Source organism: Natrix helvetica (genome assembly GCF_964273705.1).
Source record: "Natrix helvetica genome assembly, chromosome: 2".
Lineage (NCBI taxonomy): Eukaryota > Metazoa > Chordata > Lepidosauria > Squamata > Natricidae > Natrix > Natrix helvetica.
The window spans coordinates 23653770-23678007 of NC_138552.1; the positions used below are offsets into that span (position 1 = coordinate 23653770).

The 24238-nt window shown below is 40.1% G+C and overlaps 2 protein-coding genes across 7 annotated transcripts in view; both read right to left on the reverse strand.

Annotated features, from left to right (window-relative positions):
- Nucleotides 1-236: 236 nt before the first annotated feature.
- Nucleotides 237-19797, reverse strand: LOC309385485 (uncharacterized protein C5orf34 homolog). Of its 5 annotated transcripts, none has more exons than XM_081939988.1 (13): nucleotides 19500-19797; nucleotides 15855-16091; nucleotides 14071-14160; nucleotides 12940-13577; nucleotides 10901-11002; nucleotides 8103-8223; nucleotides 6766-6857; nucleotides 5646-5715; nucleotides 5380-5550; nucleotides 4244-4338; nucleotides 2579-2671; nucleotides 1093-1133; nucleotides 237-639 (listed from the first exon to the last, which is right to left on the reverse strand). In XM_081939988.1, the coding sequence occupies exons 2-13, from the start codon at nucleotides 16047-16049 to the stop codon at nucleotides 398-400; spliced, it is 1950 nt and encodes a 649-aa protein (XP_081796114.1). In that variant the 5' UTR covers nucleotides 16050-16091; nucleotides 19500-19797; the 3' UTR covers nucleotides 237-397. The 5 variants fall into 5 exon arrangements, with proteins under 5 accessions (XP_081796114.1, XP_081796113.1, XP_081796112.1 ...); XM_081939987.1 differs by having other exon boundaries at nucleotides 19487-19797; XM_081939986.1 differs by having other exon boundaries at nucleotides 19401-19797.
- A 2221-nt stretch (nucleotides 19798-22018) lies between these two features.
- PAIP1 (poly(A) binding protein interacting protein 1) overlaps nucleotides 22019-24238 on the reverse strand; it is a 32974-nt gene continuing 30754 nt past the window's right edge. For both annotated transcript variants that reach the window (XM_081940094.1, XM_081940095.1), the window contains exon 11: nucleotides 22019-23607. In XM_081940094.1, the coding sequence (XP_081796220.1) occupies nucleotides 23496-23607 (112 nt within the window). In that variant the 3' untranslated portion in view covers nucleotides 22019-23495. The remainder of the gene's footprint in view (nucleotides 23608-24238) is intronic.

Sequence of the window (24238 nt, forward strand, 5' to 3'; positions counted from 1 at the left end):
CCTATTAAGTTTGAATATAACATTCATTGAAATGCTAAACATCCTAAGGATGTTTCCTAATATAATGTAAAATCTGGGTGTTCCTTGTAACTACCAGTACCAACAAATACTAATATGACTGCAGTTTACTTCTCAAACAATAAAGTACTGTGCCAATTTGATTAGAACATATTGTCTTGGTTAGGCCTTTTTGTGGACTTTGAAAAATATTGCAAAAATTATTTAAAAAAATCAAGTCAATAGCGTTAGATATCCGTATGTGGTAAATTTTATTTGGGCATCTCAGTGAAGCCACATTTCACATTTCTTTGTAATTTAATCTTTAAAAAATAAATTATGATTTGTCATAATTTATATAAATTGTATACAATCACCTGTGAAGTTAGCGACCTTTAAATTAAAGACGAACAACCTTCCTTGAAATATTTTTGACTCCAGGATTTTTTGTGGAAGAAGCCAGAAGAGAGTCAATATCATTTATAACTTTTGAAGTTTTTTCCAGAGACTCAGTTATGTTCTTGATACTGATATCCTCTGCTAAAAAGACTTCTTTTGATACACTTTCTGTATCTAGGCCAGATGACAAATTTCTTCCCACGGTTGAAAACCTACCTGGAATATTGCTGTTGTCAACTAAAACTATAGTACGTAGTTAAGGAGAAACAAGATACTAAAAACAGCCACTTCTCGCTTCTCTTACTCAAATTAGAAGGAACTTGTTGAGTTACTTTTCACTGTATCGTATTCTGCAATGTGATATATACACGTATATGCAATTTTACAAAAACTTCCCTTTGACTGTGTCTCTGTGAACTTGGAAAACAACTAAACACACACATCACAATTTAGAATTTTCTTTGGAGTATTTCATTACATAAGAATGCAGATCCATAGCTAATGATAGCTATGGCATAACAAATTTTGTCACAAGAAAGTCTATACCATATGGATGTTATTGTTCCCAGCTATTTTATTGATGCTTTGACTAGAAAACTGAATTGTTCCCAATAGGGCAATTATTGGATGGCTCAAACCAAGAATTATCTATTTTAAGAAGTATTGTGGGGATTGAAAAGGTATAGAAAAGGATACAATTGAATCGTCTTATTTTTTCAAGCTCAGCTGCAACTGACCTAGAGGAAAAAAGAGAAACTTAATTAAAACAAACATTTATTTTATTGGTTAGTGTAAGATTAGGAAAATCTGGCAGAATAGAATGCCCCTCTAGAAACACTAAAATAATAATAATAATAATAATAATAATAATAATAATAATAATAATAATAATAATAATAATAATAATAATAATAATAATAATAATAATTTATTTATTTATTAGCACTTATAGACCGCCCCCTCTCCCAAAAGGGACTCGGGGCGGTGTACAGTCCGTAGCAAAAATACAACAAGTTAAAATTATTAATAAATAGATATGTGAGGAGGATAAAAAATATGCCAAACTGTACAGCTGAATAAATAAATCAGGATATACAAAATTTAAAAACACAATATCCTGTAAAATTAAATTTAAAAAGACAATCCCTCTAAAAACCAATAAAAGTGTGTATGCCAGGAGGAAAACATTATAATTATGCCAGACCAGCCAGTCGGAACAGGTGAGTCTTCAATTTCTGTCGGAAGGAGCAGAGGTCAGTAGTGGTTCTAATGTCAGGGGGGAGGTCATTCCAGAGGGTTGGGCCCATCACAGAGAAGGTCCTACTCCTTGGTGTCGCCCATTGGCATTGCCTAGTGGGCGGCACCAGGAGAAGCCCCTCCCTGTGAGAGCGAATTGGCCGCAGGGATGTGTGTGGGAGGATGCGATCCCGCAAGTAACTAGGCCCTGTGCCATGGAGCGCTTTAAAGATGGTAACCAGAACCTTGAAACGCACCCGAAAGACCACAGGCAGCCAGTGCAGCTCGCGCAGGAGAGGTGTTATATGGGAGTACCTGGTACTCCCCATGACTACCCGCGCGGCTGCGTTCTGAACTAGCTGCAGTCCTCGGGCGCGTCCCAAGGGGAGCCCCATGTAGAGAGCGTTACAGTAGTCCAGGCGAGACGTCACCAGTGCATGAGTGACCGTGCGTAGGACATCCCGGTCCAGAAGGGGGCGCAATTGGCACACCAGGCAAACCTGGTGGAACGCTCCCCTTGCCACGGCTGCCACATGGTCATCCATTGACAGCCGGGCATCTAGGAGGACGCCCAAATTGCGCGCCCGTTCCACAGGGGGCAATTGTTCGCCCCCTATGGCCAGTGATGGAGTTAACTGGCTGAACCGAGGTGCCGGTAGCCACAGCCACTCGGTCTTGGAGGGGTTGAGTTTGAGTCTGTTGTCCCCCATCCAGACCCCGACGGGTTTGTATCATTGCTTCCATTTAATATACTTGGTGGGGGGGGGGGGAGGAATTACTGGAAAGTGAATGCATGTTTTGCTACTAATTTGCAGAACATACTTTTAATTAAAATGGAAAAAAGACCCTTGAGATATCAAGGCCAAGACAATAAATCCAACGGATGGCTTTTACAAAGCATCACTACAGATTTGAGAATATTCAGGGTTGTTTTAGTTAAGAATACCAGCTTTGTTCTTGAATGGATACTTCTGTATTGGTACATGTCTCTCTGTCCTTGTTCAGGGTTTGGCACCATTCCACCACTGTTGTGATATATCTGCATTAAAGAAAAAGGTTTTGTTACATTTGGTGTAAATGGGAAGCAGCTTTTCGGGACTCCTGTCAAATCTTATGAGCACCAACTAAGTTAGTAAAAAGTAATAAAAAATAAAGAGAAGAACAAAAGTGCAGGACAGTCAGTAACTTCTGTGGGCTTATCAACAGAATGGATGAGGGTTGCATGTAAGTGATGATGACATAAGACAGTGATGGCGAACTTATGGCACGTGTGCCACAGGTGGCACGTGGAGCCATTTGTCAGGGCACGCGAGGTGCTGCCCTGTCAGCTGGCCAGCTGAATTCACCATTTTTAAAAGCCATTTTTCGCCCTCCCCAGGCTCCAGAGGCTTTATAGGAGCCTGAGGAGGGCGAAAAGAGCCTCCCCTGCCCCCCTGGAGGCCCTCCGGAGGCTTCAGGGACCGTCCGGAGGCTTCCCTGATGCCTTCGGAGCACTCAAAACGACACTCCGAGCAAACCAGAAGTCACATAATGCAATGCGCAAACCCCCCCTGAAGCCTCGGGAGGGCCTCCGGGGGTACAGGGGAGGCTCTTTTCGCCCTCCCCAGGCTCCTATAAAGCCTCTGGAGCCTGGGGAGGGCGAAAAAAGCATGTAAAAATGGGGGGGGTGCCTTTTGTATGCGCATGCGCACTGGGGGGTTCGTGCATTGCATTATGGGTGCGGCACGCCCGCACACGACCCCCCTGCGCTCCCCCCACTTGTGACACGCGAGCCAAAAAAGGTTCACCATCGCTGACATAAGAGATAGGAGGGACTTGAGTTTTTAATCGTGGAAACCATTTTGGCAGCAGTAGGACATATTCTTCTTTAAAAAATTGTTTTTTAATTGAATAAACATTAAAAACATTGGACATAGAGTGATCTTTCTCGCTTTGTCATCCCAAACATATTTTAACACAACAACAAATACAATTTCTACTTATCGTACATAGCTACATTAATCTTATTAACACATTCCCTATCCTCCTTTATATATTTATCTATGTATTATCCAGTTCCAATTTTACAGTCCTCAAAATGTTCTGTTCCGACTCCTTTTCCTCATTTCCAACCATTGTTACATTTTGTTCCAAATTTCATAATATTCTGTCTCGTCTCTATTTTTGATTTCGAGTGTCAATCTGTCCATTTCTGCACAGATCAAACTTTTATTTATTACCTCTTTTTCGGTGGGTCATCTCTGCTTTTCCAATTTTGTGCATATACCAATCTTGCTGCGGTCATCACATGCAGCATTAAATATGCAGAAGGACATATTCCTTGTACCGCTGCATATAATCATTTTTCCTGTGATTATTAGATAACTTAAAGATTGCATACATCTTAATAGTTGTGTCATGACACACAGAACTCTGGAGGAAAACAAATGTAATTCTTGAAAAACTACTCCGGCCATCTATCAACCAACAACTATACAGCTACTTTTAACATCTGCCGTATTTTAAAAAGGGCTTTTTTTTTTTGCTAAAAGTAATTTATAAAACAACTTCCACCATCTTGGTTTTAGAGAAGTTGAACTGGATCAAGGCTCTTAAAATTCTCTACAAGTACCTCTCATAGGGCCCCGGATGATCAATCTGGAACAGCTGCTGTGCTCCTTCAGGACAAGTCAGTTTACACCAACCCGCGTTGTTCTGTTGAGGATTCTTGAACAAAAAATAAAATAGGAAAGAATGTCTACTATCCCTGTCCACCGTAATTTATTCTAGGTCATGTTGATTTCCTAGTCTAATCTAGGGGACCAGGTAGCTTTCTGGATCTTCTGCAAGATGGAAGAATTAAAGACGCTAAACATCACATGGGAAGACGCTGAACTACTCGCTCAAGACTGGAAATGCTGGCTGTCTGACATGCTATTAGCATGGGAGGAATCCAGAGATGGGATTCAGCCAGTTCGGATCGGTTCGGGCGAACCGGTAGCTCTGATAATCAGCTGAGAGCAAACCAGTTCGCTCCAATGATCCGCTGGCATGCACTCTATACTCACCTACATTTCCTTTGTTTGAAGCCCAGCTGATAGGCGTGGCAGAGCGGATTGCTGCGCCTCAGTTATTTTACTCCCCAGAACTGCAGAAGGTAAGTTTTTGAGCTATTTTCAAATGTACTGCACGCATGTGGAGTGAAGCACACTTAGCAAATTGGTTGTTACACCAGTTGAATCCCACCACTGGAAGGATCTAATGCTAATGCTAACCTTCTGTTAAAACTATTTTTTTGTATTTACAGTGTTCCTGCAACATGCATGTGTGTATAAATAAAACATAAAATAAAATCATCACTGGAGGCTTTCAAGAAGAGATTGGACTGCCACATGTCAGAAGTGGTGTAGGGTCTCCTCCTTGGGCGGGGGGTTGGACTAGATGACGTACAAGACTCCTTCCAACTTTGTTAATCTAATCTTATCTAAAAAATCTATCCTGGGCAGTGTTGAACACAGGGCAAGCATTGGACATTTTTATGTGTCCATCCGGTCCCCTCTGCCCCTCTCCATTAGTTGACATCCATGCATCTTAAAGTTACCAAGTTTGAGAAACACTGTTTTACAATGTCATATTTAAAAAGCCAATCTTAAAAGTTGTCAAGGATTATTTATAGTATGGGCACTTGGGGATTTATTCTGATCTGATTCAGTTTATCATATTTCTTTAAATATGAAATAAACATAATTAACTTTACCTATTGCTCACCTGTGATCTTCCAGAGTGAGAACTGAAATCCCATTCCATATTCAGGACTATCCCATCACAAAATACAGCATGTATTTTCTTATCTGAGTACGCAAAGAATCTTCCTACATTAGGAACAAATGTTTCAGCCACAGGGAATGGTAACACTTCTCTTCCACCTGTCTCAGAAGACTATTGAAAAACAAGTGAAATCAAATAAGATACATTTTAGTTGTCTTATCTTATGTTATCTTATGCTAGTATTTGATTATCATATTCATACCTACCAATTTCCAGCAGCAAACATTATAATTATGTGTCAAGGAAAGCATATTCTTAAGATCATGTTGAAGTACTCTAATTAGAAAAACAAAAAAGACTCAAATTTCATTTTTGTTGCAAGCCTTTAAAACATTTAAATGTATTATTCATACTGTTCGTTGCTGTTAATTATTGCATATTAACTTGCTCTTAATAATGTTTTGAAGTTCTAAATTAACAGAATATTTTACTACATGTTAACTCACTAACTTTGACAAAATATTTATTGTTATAATGCTTCTAAACCTCTACCCTATTTATTTTTATTTTCCATTTTTTTCTGGTTTTCTTGTTGACTGTATTGTTAAATATCTGATGAAATAAAAATGCTTGGGAAAAAATTATAGCTACCATTTATGCCCAGCGCCTTATGCTAGAATGAGCAGTAGGGAGAGGGATCTAACCCACAATTGCTTGATGATTTACAGTAAAGCTTGGCAAAAAATTTAAATTCCTAGCTATTTTTTAGAATCAAGATAGATTTATTTTATGTCATTCATATACAGGTAGTCCTCGGCCAGCAAGCATTCATTTAGAGGCTGTTCAGTTACAATGACACTGAAAAAAGTGACTTATGACCAGTTTTTGCAGTTGTGATTGTCACAGCATGCCCAGAATTAATCTAGGTCCGTGATGGCGAACCCATGGCATGCGTGCCAGAGGTGACACGCAGCATCCTCTCTGATGGCACTCGAGACATCAGCCCAGTTCAGTTCCGCCTTGCACACCTGCACGCCTCCCGCCAGCCAGCTGGTCTTTGGATCTCTGCCACGCATGAGCGAGGGTGTGTGTGTGTAGCGTGTGCTTGGTGGCATGTGCATGTGCAGGGGGAGGCATGTTTCTGGGGGAGGCGTGCAAATGCTTGGGGGGGCCTGGCGCATGCGCAGGGCACATTTGGGCACTCGTCTGGAAAAGGTTAGCCATCACTGATCTAGCTTCATTGGTACTTTGAACAGTTTTCATTAACTGTTGTCCTTTTTTCAATGTTACTGAAAGTGACTAAACGTTATTTCAATTTACCTAAGAAACTGAGTGGTATAAGCTAAATAAATGAACAAATACTTAAAAGAAAGCAAAGTACCTCACCTTACTGACTGTGTTATTATTGCCCCTACAGAGTAGAGGCTCCCGGGGACATCTGGTGGTAGGCTGCTTACAGAATACATAGTTTCTTCTATCTAAAAGATGAATGTAAAAGAAAAAAAATAACTATTTATAAAAGTGCTAACCAACAAAGTAAGTGCAACAGATCATTAAACTCCTGGACTCCAAGTCAACAGTTGTTCATTATACAGTTTAAAAGCAATTTGTTCCTTTGGTGTTAAATTGATCTCATCTCTTGTTTTTCTGACATATGCCACCGATAATTGTAGGTCTGATGCCGCTCTGTCAAAAATAAAAACTAAAAGGGCAATACTGCCTATAAGACTGTTGACAGGTGTAGGGATTTCAACATGAACATAAAGCACCTCTGTTCTTACAGTAAATCCAGGAATTAATGTGGAAGTAGGATTATCTGCTCGGGGAAAAAAACAACCCGATGATGGGGAATATTCTAGGAAGATGGGATGATGGATAATATAAGAAATAACCATATTAACCGTTTCCTTTTTTTTTTTTTTTGAAAAGGTGTTTGGTCGCAGATATGAATAAACACATTTCTTAAGATAAGAGTTAAGGGTCATCAGAAGCAGCCAGGAGAACGTGCTCTTTGTTATTTTCTGTTTCATGAAAGGAAAACCAAACATTTAAACCATGATTGCATGTCTAGGCATCAAAAATCTCACATCTGATTTAAATAATTGTAAGAACCCTAGGTACAAAGAATTGGATATACAGTATATGAATAAATAAGTTAAAACAAAATCAGTAAATGCACTAACAATCTATACCTGTGATGGCGAACCTATGACACGTGTGCCAGAGGTGGCTATGCAGCGCCCTCTCTGTGGGCCTGCGAACCATCGCCCCAGCTCAGCGCCACCACCCATGCGTGCCTCCCGCCATCCAGCTGGTCTTTGGGTCTCTGTCGCGCAAGTGCGGGACTCATGCGCGGGGTCCATGTGTGCATGGGTGTGGCGCATGCTGGGGCCGCGTGCATATGCATGGGGGCTGCACGTACATTTTATTTTGGGGTTTGGGCGTGCATACGCACGCTTTGGGCACTCGGTCGGTTTGCCATCACTGGTCTATACATTCTCCTCTTTGTTATCTGTAAAGGGGCAAGAAAAGTATACTGTGTGGTTGCATGTGCACACGCCCACACACTCAGTACCTCTCCTTCCCTCTCTTTCTCTCACTAATTTGTTAGCCATGATTCTTAATTTATCACAATCCTCATTTTAAATGGGCTAGCTCTACAACATTCCTGAAAAACAGCTATCATAAAATATCCAAGAAAAGGTTTACTTGCGGTTATTTACCTGTTTGGTTTGTGGGTTAATACAATAACGAGTGAAGTATTTCCCCAAAAAGAAACCTTCCGATTTAAAAAGTGATCCATCACCAGGATAAATTTCTATGCTTCTAAGTCCAAGAGAAAACCTAATAGAAAACATGGGTCATTAGCTCCACTATGTTTTTATTATCTCTACACGCTATGTAGATTAATTGTAGATAAATCTAAGATCTGATCCTGGAAGAAGGCTAACAGATTTTTAAAAAATCTGTCATAGCCTATTGAGCCATGGAAGAAAGAATTACAATATACAATTCAATACTGAAATGAAAGAAACCTTAAAAGGTTAAGCACGTTTTTCTGTTCTCCTGAACCATTAATTAATCAATTAAAGTATTACAGAAAAACCAGGGTTAAGAATAGGAAAAAATGTATGCTAAATGTTTTAAACTAGTGGTCGCCAAACTTTTGGGCACCCGGAGCCAATTCCGTGGGAAATTGGGCACCCGGGTTGGTTCCATGGTTCCGCCTGTATCCCATGCTTTGCTGCTTTGTGCAGCCCACTTTCTGGCATGCTGTGGCCCAGTGCTGGTCCACAGACCAGAGGTGGGAAATGCATGTTTTAAACCAGGAGATCTTAATTTGAAGTGATGGTTCCAGATGGGTTTGGTATTCTAAAGGCAGTGTGATATGTTGCAGGTATAAGATTTCAGATATATTTATTTAAATAAAGTTTTTTAAAAAAAGAAATATCGTCTTTTTCAGAGTATAAGACGCACCTTTTTCCCTCAAAAAAGAGTGCGTCTTATACACAGAATGCAGCATTTTTTGCCTCCCGAAACCCAGCCCCTTCACCAAAATGGCCGTGCATAGCCTCTAGGAAGCTTTTAGAGAGCTCCTGGTGGCTGGAGAGGGCAGAAATGAGCAAAAAAAAAGACCCGCTTTTTTGCTCAATTTTACGCCCCCTCCCCCAGCCTCCAGGAGCACTCTATAAGCTTCCTAAAGGCTATCCATGCTCTTTTTTTTACAAAAAATGGGCCATTATTTGCTCATTAAGGGGCCCCCATCCCACAGGAGCAAGCCACCCAAAGGGTATTCATGCCTTTTTGGGGTGAAAAAACGGGCCTGTTTTTGCAAAAACAGGTCGTTTTCGGGAGGTTTGCAGAGTGCAAAAACTTTTTTTTAATTTGCCTCTTCAAAACCTTGGTGTGTCTTAACTCTGGTGCGTCTTATACTCCGAAAAATACGATACTATTGTTGTGTCTCGATGGCGGCCTGCGCAGCTGGCAGCAGAGTCGGACAGCGAGAAGGTTGGGGAGGAACATGGGCCAGTCCTGGGGACTGAGGAAAGCTCAGAGGAGGGCTCTACGTTGGAGGAAGAGAGGGAGCTAGACAGCAGTGACGCAGAGGAACAGCTGGAGCCTCTTCCCAGTGTGCGCATGCACAGAGCTGCCAGAAGACAAGAACAACTAAGAAAGCAGGGTTGACTTAAGAGTAAAGCCACACCTTGAAGGTGATTGGCCCCTCGCATAGGAAACAAAAAAGGAGCAAATGGGGAGTAGGCTTTTGCAGGGAATCATTTATTCCTTCAGTTGTTTCAAGAGTGGAAAGCTCTGTTTGTGACTGTAAGAGACACTGTGCCAAGTGTTGCATTGCCCTGCATTTGGTTATCTGGCAACTCTCCGAGCAAGATAAGGTTTGTGTTGATAAGCATTCCTTTGAAAGACTGTTTGCCGAGGGTAAAACCCTGCAAACTCTGCCAAACCAAACTGTACTTGATAGGGTCTCAAGACCTTCTCACCCCAAGCCTGGGAAAATTACCAAGTTTTCAATGATTTTCCAGAATGTTATCCGGATGGGCAATGGGAAATAGTTGTCCAGCTAGTTCCCATTGCCATCATAATCCAAGATATGTGGATCATTAAGCGGGAAGTGGATAAGATCCCAAGTAAACAGCAGGGGCGCTGCCAGGGGCTAGGGGAAAGCCTGGTGTAGACACTGTGTAAGTGGAGTAGGGGGTGCTGTGGTGTGGCAGCTGAAGGAGGAAGCAGGTGTGTTCAAGCAGAGGGAAGAGGAGGGAAGGAGGATATGCCATGCAGGAAGGCCTGAAATGCTTTTGTGTGGGAGGTGTTACCTGTTCTGACCGAGGCTTCCTAAGAGCATAAAGCAAACTCCTTGTCCAGACAAAAAACCCTTTATTAATTTACTGTGAATTCTGCTCATTTACATCCAATAAAGCCTTTCGAGGGAGGATTTACAGTCACAGACCTTATCTGGCTTGGAGAGCTGACAGGCTGATATCTGCAAAACCTGGCAAAACTCGTAGAGTCACAAACCAATTAAGCAAACTAATTATCTCCTGGTCCTGTTGTGTGCCTCCAGCTCTGCTGGCTGGCCACAACATTAGCAGAAAAACATGTGACCTTCTCTTTTGGCTTCTCCATTAGCTTTGCTTGTGGGAAGCCAACAGGGCAGGTCGCAAATACTGACCATGTGACCATGGGATGCCTCAACCATCGTTAAATGCAAGCTGTTTGCCACGTTACTGAATCATGAGCACATTACCATAGATAGATCTATGATGTCAGAATTTTGAGGATTCACCCTAAGTAGCACTAGTTCAGTGCCATCATAACTTCAAACAGTTGCTCAACAAGTGGTTGATAAGTGAGGATTGCCTGCTCATTACACTGGAACACCGATGCTGATTAAAAATCTATCCTTATTGTTTTGCAAATTCTTCAGTGTTCTTACCATTAAGTAAGAATACAGATTTATTAGTCTTTAGAACTCCTTTCATAAACACACATACACATACAGTACCTGTAAGTAATGCCCTTGCTCCAAAGTATCTTGATAGGCTGTGAATATGAGTGATATCCATCCTCCTCCTGCTTTTGTTCAAAAATATCAGTGAAGGTCCACCTGTGGATCAATTATGTTTTTAAAAACTATTTTAAAAACTATTATATTAGGCATACATAACACCACATACATATACAGTGTTGACAAGAGATTATGAAAGCTCTAATGTTTAGAGATGACTTAGACTTTTAAAGATAGATAAAAATGTAAATAGAAGAGTATTAATTATGATTTGAATTTTTGATGTTAATAAGCATAATAATAAACCAGCCTGCTTTCCATTGAGGAATTGTATACTGCGCGAGCAATAAGGGGGGCTGAGAAAATATCTACAGACACCTCACATCCTGGAAATAAACTGTTTCAATTGCTCCCCTCAGGATGCTGCTACAGGGCATTGCATGCCAAAACTACTAGGCATAAAGATAGTTTTTACCCTATGCCAGTGATGGCGAACCTATGGCATGCGTGCTACAGGTGGCACATGGAGCCATTTGTCAGGGCACGCAAGGCGCTGCCCTGTCAGCTGGCCAGCGCACATGCACGCGCTGGCCAGCTGAGTTCACCCTTTTTTAAAGCCATTTTTCACTCTCCCCAGGCTCCAGAGGCTTTATAGGAGCCTGGGGAGGGCGAAAAGAGCCTCCCCCACCCCCCCCCGGAGGCCCTCCGGAGGTTTCATGAGCTTCCCTGAAGCCTCCGGAGTGCAAAAAACTGGCCCTACAGGCAAACCGGAAGTTCGGGAACTGACTTCCTGTTTGCTCGGAGGGTCATTTTGACTGCCCCGGAGACTTCAGGGAAGCCTCCTAAAGGTCCCTGAAGCCTCCGGAGGGCTTCGGGGGGGGGGAGGGGAGGCTGTTTTCGCCCTCCCCATGTTCCTATAAAGCCTCTGGAGCCTGGGGTGGGCGAAAAAAGCATGCAAAAATGGGGGGGGGGGGGTTCGCGCCTGTAGTGCGCACATGCGCACTGGGGGGGCAAGCATTGCATTATGGGTGCGGCATGCCTGCGCATGACCCCCCCTGCGCTCCCCCCACTTATGGCACACGAGCCAAAAAAGGTTCGCCATCGCTGCCCTACGCCATCACTCTGCTAAACACATAATTCCCACAGCACTGTCTATGCCTAAGGATATCTAACCATGTGGCAGGACTGTATTACTATTATCCTTTTCACCTTTCCTATTACAGAGTCCTATTGATATCTTATGACTATCACTTTGTTGGTTGTATCTTATGATTTATGGACGTCTTATGATTTATGATTGTTTTTATGTATACTGAGAGCTTATGCATCAGAGACAAATTCCTTGTGTGTCCAATAAACCCTTGGCTAATAATAAAGAATATTCTACTCTATGCTATTTAGATTTTACCATCCAAAGCTGAATGTAATGCTCCAATATCTCAGGGGTTGCCACAAAGAAGAGGGAGTCAAACTATTCTCCAAGGCACCTGAGGGTAGAACAAGAAGCAATGGATGGAAACTAATCAAGGAGAGAAGCAACTTAGAACTGAGGAGAAATTTCCTGATAGTTAGAACAATTAATGAGTGGAACAGCTTGCCTCCAGAAGTTGTGAATGCCCCAACACTGGAAGTCTTTAAGAAGATGTTGGATAGCCATCTGTCTGAAACGGTATAGGGTTTCCTGCGTAGGCAGGGGGTTGGACTAGAAGACCTCCAAGGTCCCTTCCAACTCTACTATTGTATTGTATTGTATTGTATTGTAATAAACAGCTGCAAATTATTTGTTTTACAATAACAGTTTTTGCCTTAAAGGGATTATTTAATATTAAGATCTCAAAAATCAAAGTTTGATTAGAATCCTTAAAGCAACTTCTCTCATTTGGTCATTTCCAGATACTTGGTGACAATTACTTCCATTGTCTACATTGGTATGGATGTTGGTAGGATTTTAAGCAGATTTTTAGCTATTTAAAAGGAAGTTTTAAAAAAGACAGAATTAAATGATACAGAAGTTTTAATGCATAAAACTAGTTTACCTGTGTAGAAATGGAGCATGACAACTGAGAGGTAACGCTGAAGGAAGACAAGTAACTGTGTCAGCCATTCTGCATTCATTAGCAAGATCCAGGCTTGGGTTATCGTTTTCATTCTTTCCTTTATTAGAGCCAGCTTCATTTCCACTAAGTGACTGATGGATTCTTAATGCTAATGACAAAGGGTACTTCCATTCTTCAGGGCAGGATGACACTGATATATGCTGTATAACCCTACAGTATTCAAATAAACTCTTCTGGGAAGACTGAGATATCTTATCTTCTTTTCGCCCAGCCCTTGAACTGTTCTCTTGTGCACAATTTTCTATAACTACATTGTCCTTCATTTTTGTTCCTAGCAGCCTTGAATGCGTTTTTAAGTCAGAGCTTTGGCTGGAACTTTCATAACTTGCTTGGGCTGACTTACAGGAGCTCCTCTTTGAAAACGATGACGGGATTCTTAGCCCCTCGCTTACTTTGCATAAAAACTCCACCGTAAATTCTTGCTGAAGCTTTGGTAAAGAAAGAGAAGCATGTCCATCTAAAGACGTGACTTTCACATTGCCATTTAGTAGACGCGTTTCCTCCTTAGCCGGATGAAGGCCAGGCCATTTGGCTTCAGTGACATCTGTGAAAATAACCTGCAGAAAAGATTGAGTTTTAAAGTTCTGATAGCTTAGACCAGGGGTCGGCAACCTTAAACACTCAAAGAGCCATTTGGATCTGTTTCCCTTTGTACTTCTCTGTTCATATCCTTGTGGGTAATAGGAAAGAATACATTTAGATTAACTCGAGGTGTTTTTTCTGAACTGAAAACTGTTTGCCGGACAAACAAACAGGAGAATAAATGCACGCATCACAGAACACAAGAAGGCAATAAGAAAAAAAGAAAAAACTTCCTCCCGAATACAACAAAACCAGCATACCTATACCCGTGGCAGACCACAACAAAAGCAACTACATGAGGAAAGTATGTTGTGCAAACACAGATAATGTGTACTAATTTTTTTTATCTTTGAATCAGTATAATTATAGATTAGTGTCTAATAATCTAAGAAGATAACACATAATATTAGCCAATTAAATATTTCATTGGAATCCATGTTTGTTTCGAAACATATACTCAAAACTTACATTTTTCCTTTCTGGAGGAATAATGTCTGAAGGTAAATAAGGTAGCTCAGAGTATTGATTTCGGAAATCTATTGCCCGCAAGAGTTGTTCCTTTAAAAAAAGTAAAGAAAATTTGATTTCATATATTGGCAAAACCACTTAATTCTTACTCTTTAGCATTATTGCTATACAGAAAGCTCTTTTAAAATGTCATCCAGCATAATTTCTGATTTTAAAAGAAAAGAAGATTTTAAAGTGTATTGGAAAGTAAGCAAAATCTACTCCAGTGGTTCTCAACCTGTGGGTTGGGACCCCTTTGGGTCGCCTAAGACCATCGGAAAACACATATTTTCGATGGTCTTAGGAACCGAGACACCAATTTTATGGTTGGGGGTCACCACAACTTGAGGAACTGTATTAAAGGGTTGCAGCGTTGGGAAGGTTGAGAACCACTGATTTACTCTTCTCAAGTAATTTACTGGCATCCAGGTCTGTATCACACACAGCTAAAGCCACACCCTACCAAGGAAGATTTATTGATCAATACCATTTTTCCCGATGAGGAATCCTAGAAACAGAACAAGAATCTAATTATTTGGATCAGCCCAAATAATTCCTTAGTCCAGCTTTCTGTTCTTGTAAAACAGATGTACCTAGACACTTATGGGCTGCCTAGAATTAGGACATGTATAGGACAGATCATGAGTTTGAGCCAAAAAAATCTCAAGAACACAATTTTAAAACTGGGACCAATACAATCTACAAGAACATTTTACGCTTTGGGGTACTACTGTTTAAAATTCTGTCTATTGCCCCTTTACTACTATTTTACAAACTCAAAACGTGCAACTCTTTAATTGGATTGTCTTCACTGAATATCTTTTAAGCCTCCTTATACTAGTAGTCCTCGATTTACAAAAGTTCATTTAAATGACCATTCAAGGTTACAATGGCACTGAAAAAAGTGACTTATGCCCATTTTTCACAATTTCACCTTTGTAGCATCCCCATGGTCAAGTGATCAAAATTCAGATGCTTGGCAACTGGTTCATACTTATGACCTTTGCTGTGTCCCAAAGTCATGTGATCGCCTTTTGCAATCTTTTGACAAGCAAAGACAACGGGGAAGATAGATTCACTTAACAACTGGAAGACTAACTTATCAACCGCAGGGATTCACTTAGCAACTGTGGCAAGGAAGGTCATAAAACGGAGTGAAACTCACGTAACAAGTATCTCCCTTAACAACATAAATTTTAGGTTCAATTGTGGTTGTACATCGAGGACTGCCTGTTTGTGAATGGTTATGTTATTTTTTAAATGGTTATGTTTATGCTTTGTTTATAGTATCACTTATATGATAATCACTGGGATTGCGATAGAAAGAATTGGGTTGAATGGACCCTTAGTCTGCTGGTATGTCAGTGGTGAATTTGCCTTCTTTGCTGACTTTTCAGAATTGCCAAATTTTTGCTTAGTCCAAGGGGTGAAATTTAGCAGGTTCTGGAGAACCGGTAGCAGAAATTTTGAGTAGTTCGGAGAACCGGCAAATACCACCTCTGGCTGGCCCCAAAGTGGGCCGGGAATGGAGATTTTGCAATATCCTTCCCCTGGAGTGGGATGGGATTGGAGATTTTGCAGTAACCTTCCCCTGCCACGCCCACAGAATGGTAGTAAAAAAATTGAATTTTACCACTGCTTAGCCCTTTTCTTTAGACTTTAAGCAAAAGATTTTCTACTACAATCGTATTATCCCAGAACAGGCCATCTTTTTCTCCTGCCTAGAGAAAAAAGGTTTCGTTTACCCGATAGAGACTAATAGCAAACGGTGTCCTCTGGCGAACTCTTTCCGGTGGCTGTATTGGATGAGCAAAGGGAGGAATGGCCTTTTCAAATAAGAACTCTGACCCACACGGAGAAAGGAGCAATCTGGAGCCATCTGCATAGTGGACTTCCACTGAATTATCTTCATAAAGGATCATGAGACTTTCTGACCCCATCACAACCACCAAAAACACATACAGTGTTTGCACAAAATGAATCTGTGAAGGAATCACAATTGATTATTTAGCGTATAGGTGTGGATGGTGCAAATATCAGTAATGTTACAGGTAGCCTTCACTTACCAACTATATGTTCACTCACCATTCAAAGTGTAGAAAAAGGAGATTTATGACCAATCCTTAAAGTTTTAGTCACCACAGCCTTCCCTTGATCACGCGATCGCAATTTGGGTACTTTGCAAGAAGTCTGCATTTAATTGCAGTGCTCTGCGATCACTATTTGCAACTTTCTCAGCTGGCTTCTCACAATCAAACTCAATGGGAAACTAGAAAATTGTGGTCATGTGATATTGCACCTAAACAACCGTGGGTGATTCACTTAACAACTGTAGCTGAAACTGATGAACTTATGTCGTAAGTCAGGCACAGTCATGCCATGTTTCACTTTACAACTGTCACTTAGCAATAGAATTGCTGAAAGAATTGTGGTTGGTAAGTAAGGACTATATACAAGTGTGCATTATGAACTTTACAAAAGTCCTCAGCAAGTAGCACAATCTCAAGCCCTATACAGCCCCCAAATGGCTTGAGTTCATCCCCAAAGCAGTTGTCAGATTACTGCTATATATGAAAATGCATTGATTAATTTATTATATTAAATCAGTTTCAATTTCTATCCTAGACACATTCTTTTTTTTAATCTGGCTCCACCTATTTGTTGCTGCTCTTAGTCTAAAAAAGTTAAGACATCCTTATCCTTTTCACCATGATATTAGGTGAAAAGAATGACTTTTGGGGCATTGCAGTGTTTCTTCTTGCTTTCTAAAGCATTCATTCCTAGATGGGATGGTATATGGCAGCTATGGCAAACCTTTTTTGGCTCACGTGCCATAAGTGGGGGCAGCGCAGGGGGGTCATGTGCAGGCATGCCATACCCATAATGCAATGCATGACCCCCCCAGTGCATATGCGTTCACTACAGGCGTGACCCCCCCCCCATTTTTGCATACTTTTTTCACCCTCCCCAGGCTCCAGAGGCTTTATAGGAGCATGGGGAGGGCGAAAACAGCCTCCCCCCCCCGGGAAGCCCTCCAGAGGCTTCAGGAACCTTCAGGATGCTTCCCTAAAGCCTTCAAAGCAGTCAAAATGACCCTCCGAGCAAACCAGAAGTCACTTCTGGTTGGCTCGGAGGGTCATTTTAAGCGCTCCGAAGGCTTAAGGGACCTTCAAGAGGCTTTCCTGAAGCCTTCAGAGTGCTCAAAACGACCCTCCGAGCAAACCGGAAGTCACTTCTGGTTTGCTCGGAGGGTCGTTTTAAGCGCTCCGAAGGCTTGAGGGATCTCCAAGAGGCTTCCCTGAAGCCTCTGGAGCAGTCAAAACGACCCTCCGAGCAAACAGGAGCAACCGTTCCTGAACTTCCGGTTTGCCCATAAGGCCATTTTTTTGTGCTCCGGAGGCTTCAGGGAAGCTCATGAAGCCTCCGGAGGGCCTCCGGGGGGGTGGCTCTTTTCACCCTCCCCAGGCTCCTATAAAGCCTCTGGAACCTGGGGCGGGCGAAAAATGGCTTTAAAAAAGGGTGAACTTAGCTGGCCAGTGCGCGCATGCGTGCTGGCCTGCTGACAGGGCAGCACCTCATGTGCCCTGACAAATAGCTCCATGTGCCACCTGTGGCACGTGTGCCATAGGTTCGCCATCACTGGTATATGGGAATGTGAAAATAGATAATTAAATAAATACTATTAATTTTGAATGTAATTTAAACAATGTTGGGAATTTAAAATGTTAATGATTGGAGAAGGGGAATTTGTGAGATATTTTCTGGGAAGAAAAAATAAGAGTAAATGACTGGAAAAACTGCAAAAAAGGTGAAATACAGGACATACAGTGATATTAACTATGTGTAAAAATTGAATAGTAAATGCTAAAGAATTATGAAAAGAATAATATTGTGGAAGTTGGAATAGCAAAGCTATGGTTAAAATGTTTAATTTGTAAAGATAAATTAATAATAGTTGAAGATAAAAAGAAAAGGGTGTTTAATAATGATACGTAAGCTTAAATGAATTAATGGAAAAAAGATAAAGGATTATACAAAAGAGATGAAAATTGATAAAATTGGGAAGATTAGAATATATTGAAACTATGATTATAAATATGATGCATAAGATGTGACCTGGACCACACTCTGTCCATAAAGTATGTATGATGGGGAAAAATGCAATAAAACTTGTCTAAAAAAATAAAAATAAAGCATTCATTCCTCTTATTGTTGAATTTATGCAAAAGTTGAAGTTCAGGTTTAGGTGTAGTCATAATATCAACAGGAGCCCGCTCTTGACTTGTAGACTGTATTTTTACTACATGTATAATTAAGATTGTGGATCAACACTAGAAATAGAACCTATACTTTTGTGGGGCTCTTCAGCAGTTGAACTGAAGGATGAAAGACAGAAGGCCTTCCTAAGATATTTATTTGGAAATAAAAGTAAATGGCTAGGATATCTGCACACACAACTATTTTGATCAGAATTTGAGCACCATGGAATCTGTTCTAATACAATTTCCTGCAAAAATTGGATCACCACGGAACAAAATGTGATTCCACATGCTCAATAAACCCCTGCCTAGATTTGCAGATATACCCACCTTAATTAAACTATTTTATTAACAATTTACTTGGAACAGCTTACATCCTGCAATGAAGCCTGTAACACCATCAACCAGCATCTTCCTATCTCAAGTCCTTGGGAAGAGCTTGATAGGTGGATAAAATGCCAAATCTTGTCTAAATATCTGCCTGACTGTGCAATGAACCGTAATAACTTGGTCCCAGGGGTTATTGGCACACTGGGTACCATATCAAAAAAATCTTGCAGGGCACTTAGAAAATACACACATTGACAACAAAATTTCCATCTGGCAATCACCAAAGGATATGCATTGCTGGGATTCACAGATATACTACATCAATAGAAGTTCTTGTGAATAAAGAACTAGCAGCTGTGACATCACATTGTGGTCAGAAAATAATAATTTATTAAAATTACCTGTCACACAACTCTCAATGACTGGGGGGAGGGGGGGGCTTACAACAAAGACATTAAACAATAAAATCAATTTAAAAAAAAAAGATAAAAAGATGGCAAGCGCTATGAGGCCAGGTGTGCTTAAACTACTACTACTTAAACTACTACTGTCCCCACTTATTCGCATCCATTTCCTATATTCAAAATCATGTTTATACTTAGATCTGTTATCTTATACATGCTTAAAAATTAAATTAAACCTCCAAAATAAAACGATGCAAACATTTTCAGGGGGAAAGGCTAACCGTACATTAGCTCTTACTAGCTAGAAGTTCGTTTGCCCGGACCTCTCGCGCAACACGTTCGGACGACACCAGAGGGGGGAGAAGGAACTAAAACTGAACCAACTGTTTGCTCACACCCAGTGTGTATTTCTTCTCCAGCAATCCGCCGAGACGAGACCCTTCCGCACCCCTTGTCTACTCGGCCGCAGGAAGCAACGCAGCGCCAGTTGATCTTCCCCTGGTGCAAACAGGGAAACCCAGGCTAAACAACGTACTTCGTTGTTTAGGGCAGGATCAACTCCACTATAGTCCTCATTCCTGGGTGTACGAGGAGCCGGGAAACCGACCAAAGAGCGCGGGGGCAAAAGACTCAAGGGGCGGCGCTAAAGAGGAGGCGGTCAGCATTCAAACGGACTAAGGCGCCTCTTTAGGGAAGGCGGAGCTTGGGAGGGACCCGGAAGAGTAGGATTTTTTTTCCCCGGATTTGTGGTGGCTTCGGCTTTCTCTGAGTTACCAGTTTCTTTGAACGGTAGGCGCTTCTCGCGGCTGATCCTTCCTGCATCAGAAAGGCTATTGAAGGGGTTGGAGATCTACTATGATTTTGTATGGAGCCATGATGCGCATCCCCGGGGAATCAGCTTGTGCGTTTTGAATAAAGCAAAAGGCACCTCCATGCTTGTTAGTGGATGCAATGCTTGGAAGCACCGTCTAGGGCAGGGGTCCCCAAACTTGGCAACTTTTAAGACTTGTGGACTTCAATTCCCAGAATTCTCCAGCCAGCTATGTCCACAAGTCTTAAAGTTGCCAAGTTTGAAGACCTCTGATCTAGGGTTACAGGTCCAATTGTTTATACAGTGTTAGGTCCTCGAGGCTACGACGCCATTGACTATCATTACCGGCCCCTGACTGGTTGAGACGCGAACAGTCAGCTGGCGGGAGAATGCAGCCATTCTATTGGTTCAGCGTCTGACAGCTCTAGTATAAAAAGGGCTGTCAGCTGTCAAATGCTGCTGTTTGCCGGTCGAGTTTGCCTTACATTTTGCCCTTTTATACTCTTAATAAAAGTTGTGTTAGTTTCAACCTGCCTTGCCTCAGTTCCTGTCTGCCTCGTTCTCCCTACAGAACAGTAAAGGTTCCCCTCGCACATATGTGCTAGTCCTTCCTGACTCTAGGGGGCGGTGCTCATCTTTTATTTATAGTTGTCACTGTCATTTACTGTAACATGAACAAATAACAAATTATTCCCTCACCACTGTCAAACTATTCACTAAGGCTGCATTACTATTACTATTAGTCTTCTCATTGTTCCTATCACCCATCTCTTCCCAATTATGACTGCATGACTGTAACTTGGTTGCTTGTACCCTTATATTTTGTTTACATTTGTATTACATTCATACTGAGAGTTTCCTGATTGCTTATTTGTACCCTATGACTATCATTAAGTGTTGTACCTTGATTCTTGATGAATGTATTTTATTCTTATATACAGAGAGCATATGCACCAAAGGCAAATTCCTTGTGTGTCCAATCATACTTGGCCAATAAAGAATTCTGTTCTGTTCTATTCTGTAGTCTCTGATGGACAATAAGTGAGACATATTGAGTGTTCTTCCTTTCTCATAAGGCAAACTATCCCCCCCCCCCCCCCCCGGCCAACTGAAACTTTTCCCCCACTAAAGATTTGGGATTCCATCTCCCAACATTTATTTCCTCTGTCTTCCGTTATGTAATTTTTGTATTGTAAAATTTGGTAAGCCATAATGGCTGAGTTCAAACCACACATTAAATGATGTATCCAGTTAACTTTGTTAGATTGTGTAATATACTAACCATATAGTCCTTAATAGACTTAATAATTATAAGAGCCAAGATGCCGCAGTGGTTAGAATGTAGCAATGTAGGCTACTTCAGCTGACTGCTAGCTGCAGTTTGGCAGTTCAAATCTGACCAGGCTCAAGATTGACACAGCCTTCCATCCTTCCGCGGTGGGTAAAATGAGGACCCAGATTGTTGGAGGCAATATGCTGACTCTGTAAACCGCTTAGAGAGGGCTGTAAAAGCATTATGGAGCAGCATACAAGTCTAGGTGCTATTGCTAATATACTAACCAGTTCACACCACACACTAGATGAGATGATGGCGGCTAGTTTGTATTGAAGTATGTTATATAAATATTGTTCCTTGAAGAGGATTTACTATTTTGTCCTGTTGGAATGAAAACACATACATACAGGGAGAGATCCATGTGGTCCTCAGTCTTTCAATTTTTTTTAAAAAATGTTATCTCCTGAGGATGAAGAGTCTGGAGTCCTGAAAAGCAGGTGCAATGCAGCTGTTTCTGACCTTGATTTTGAAGAGGGTGAACAAGGCTGAATCCAGTTAATATTTCAGCAGGAAACTATCAAGAAATGTACATTGGGCCTTAGGCTAGACAGGGAGATTGCAATTGGAAAAAAAACATCCTGGCAGAAGGCAATGTGAAAACATACACACGTCAAGAAAGTATGGATATATACATATAGTCATCTGGCCTTAAATGAGACTTCACCAGCAACTCTAAAGATATTACTCATCAGCACAGAAGAAAACAAGGAAGATTTAATATTCTTTCTTAATAAAAATGAAAGCACTAAAAAAGTAAATAAAACGTATCCAACAACAACAAACTGTTTATTTTTATTTTTTTTGCAAAATATGGTGTTAACTAAAAGCTAAACAACCAGAAGATGTAATTTTATACTAACTCATTTAACAGACACAAATTGTACCAAGTTATAACACTGCAATATTAAACAGCACTATTTACATACATATTTACAACTTATGTCTTTATATAAGTTATTTAGCCTACTGCTCAGGAGGTTCAACACATTTGGTGTTAGGAAATAAGATTCTAGGTAATATAAAATAGTGAATAAAATGTTAAAAGTATCCTGGACACAATTTTAGAGAGAGAAAAAACAGATGATTTAAAGGGAAGACATAATCAGTAGACAAATTTCTTTGTAAACAATTTACTTGTTAAATGTGATGCAAACTAAAAAGAGACACGAGGGCTTTCTTAGTATGCATTTCAAAGACACAAATTATGAACTTTGAACTAAAAAATATCTTCTTTAAAATTTCAAAGTGAAAATCAACAGAAATGGCTGAATTCAGACATATTCTATTTTTAAACCTCTAAAACAGCAAGTCCTCATCTTAGGGTCCAATGTTGCTGGTGTAAAAATGCAATTATTCTCTGCAAACATGAGCAAAGGTCAGAATCAGAATTTCTAGGCTACTATCTGTGAATCAGGATTTAGAAAGCATCCTAAACCATTTTGGGGGACTTTGCAATCTTCTCCTTTACCTGATGAACCAGATTTTTAAACCAACATTTTAAAGTAATCCTGATTAGCATAAATCATTGTTTTGTCAACACATGCCTGACAATAAACAATGGCTAAAGCAGGAAGTATTAATATGAAAATGGGTAAAGGAATAAACATGACACATTTCTGATCATCTAAAACCATACTTCAGAAGATGACCAATATGATATCTAAAACACAGTAATGTTGAAGACAGATTTGATGAACTGAAACATTGACAATGTAGCTGTTTGAAAATTCAATTTTTGTGCCCAGCTCCAAATTGTCCTTAGGTGGTTACAATTTTCATGATTTGTAAAATATTAAGTAAATAATTTGGCAACTTCATGAGCCTAAAAATGTGGGGTGAATGCTACAAGCTATCCAAAGGAAAGAATGTACAAATCCATTCCAAAAGCAAGTCAAAATGCATTACTATTGAAAGGATTTTACTTCAGAAAAGTGTGAATTTTTAATACAAATTTAATCTAACTTGAACTTTTAGATTAATGCGACGCGCCAAATAAATTTGTTACAGCAAAAACACTGCTTATTTAACTGTACATAAAATAAACTATAATATTTACATATTATTCAAGATAAAGAACTTCACTTTACAATTGCTTCTTTTTGGCAGATTCTGTTTAACAAGAGGGAAATTGCATACTTGGAAAAACTTAATTTCCTTTGATATGGATTAAAGGATTTTCCATTTGTTTCCTTATTGTCCATTCTATGCTGTTTTAGTTTTTTCAAAAAACAAACTTTATGTAAAATTTATTGTTTCCTCTTGCGTTCAGATTCTAAGCAAAATTTTTCAAACGCTTCTTCAATTTCTGGATCCATCTCATCATCTTTTTCATCATCGTCATCATCATCATCAAAGTATCTGCAATAAAATTCAGGTTAAATACACATTTTTTAAAATTCAAGTTTTAAAAACATTAATCAAAAAAAGATAAATACCAATAATAATGTTATGGATCTATATTTGTATAAGTTGAACACTGGCAAGCTCTCATTGCACACTAAGTTTAAATTTCTTAGGTGCAAAGAAGTTCACATTTATAAATGTTAGCATCACTTATGAACAATTTAACAATTTAAATTCCTAAGTATAAAACAAGTATTCTTTCCAACAGGAAATTATCTACATTCCAGCTGCTAAGGTCTCTGCTGCACATTCAAATACAAACAGAGGAATTTATAGGATCCAAAAAACCAGATCAGATAAGGAACTGAACAGAAAGACAGAAATAATCTTAAAGTAGCTTTTTTGCTGTAGGCCCTAAAATATTATGAAAATATTATTTTCAAAAGCAACAATTAGTAAAAAGAGCTCTGTAGATCTCTTAAGGTATTTATTAATGTTACCATTTAGTAGAATATCAGTAAATAAAACTGAAAGAAGCAGTCAGTTGTATATAAAAACTTTGAATACTAAAGTATTTTCAAAACGATAAATTTTGACAAAAATATTCCTGAAAAGTGATGACCAATTAGGAATGTTAGCGATCATG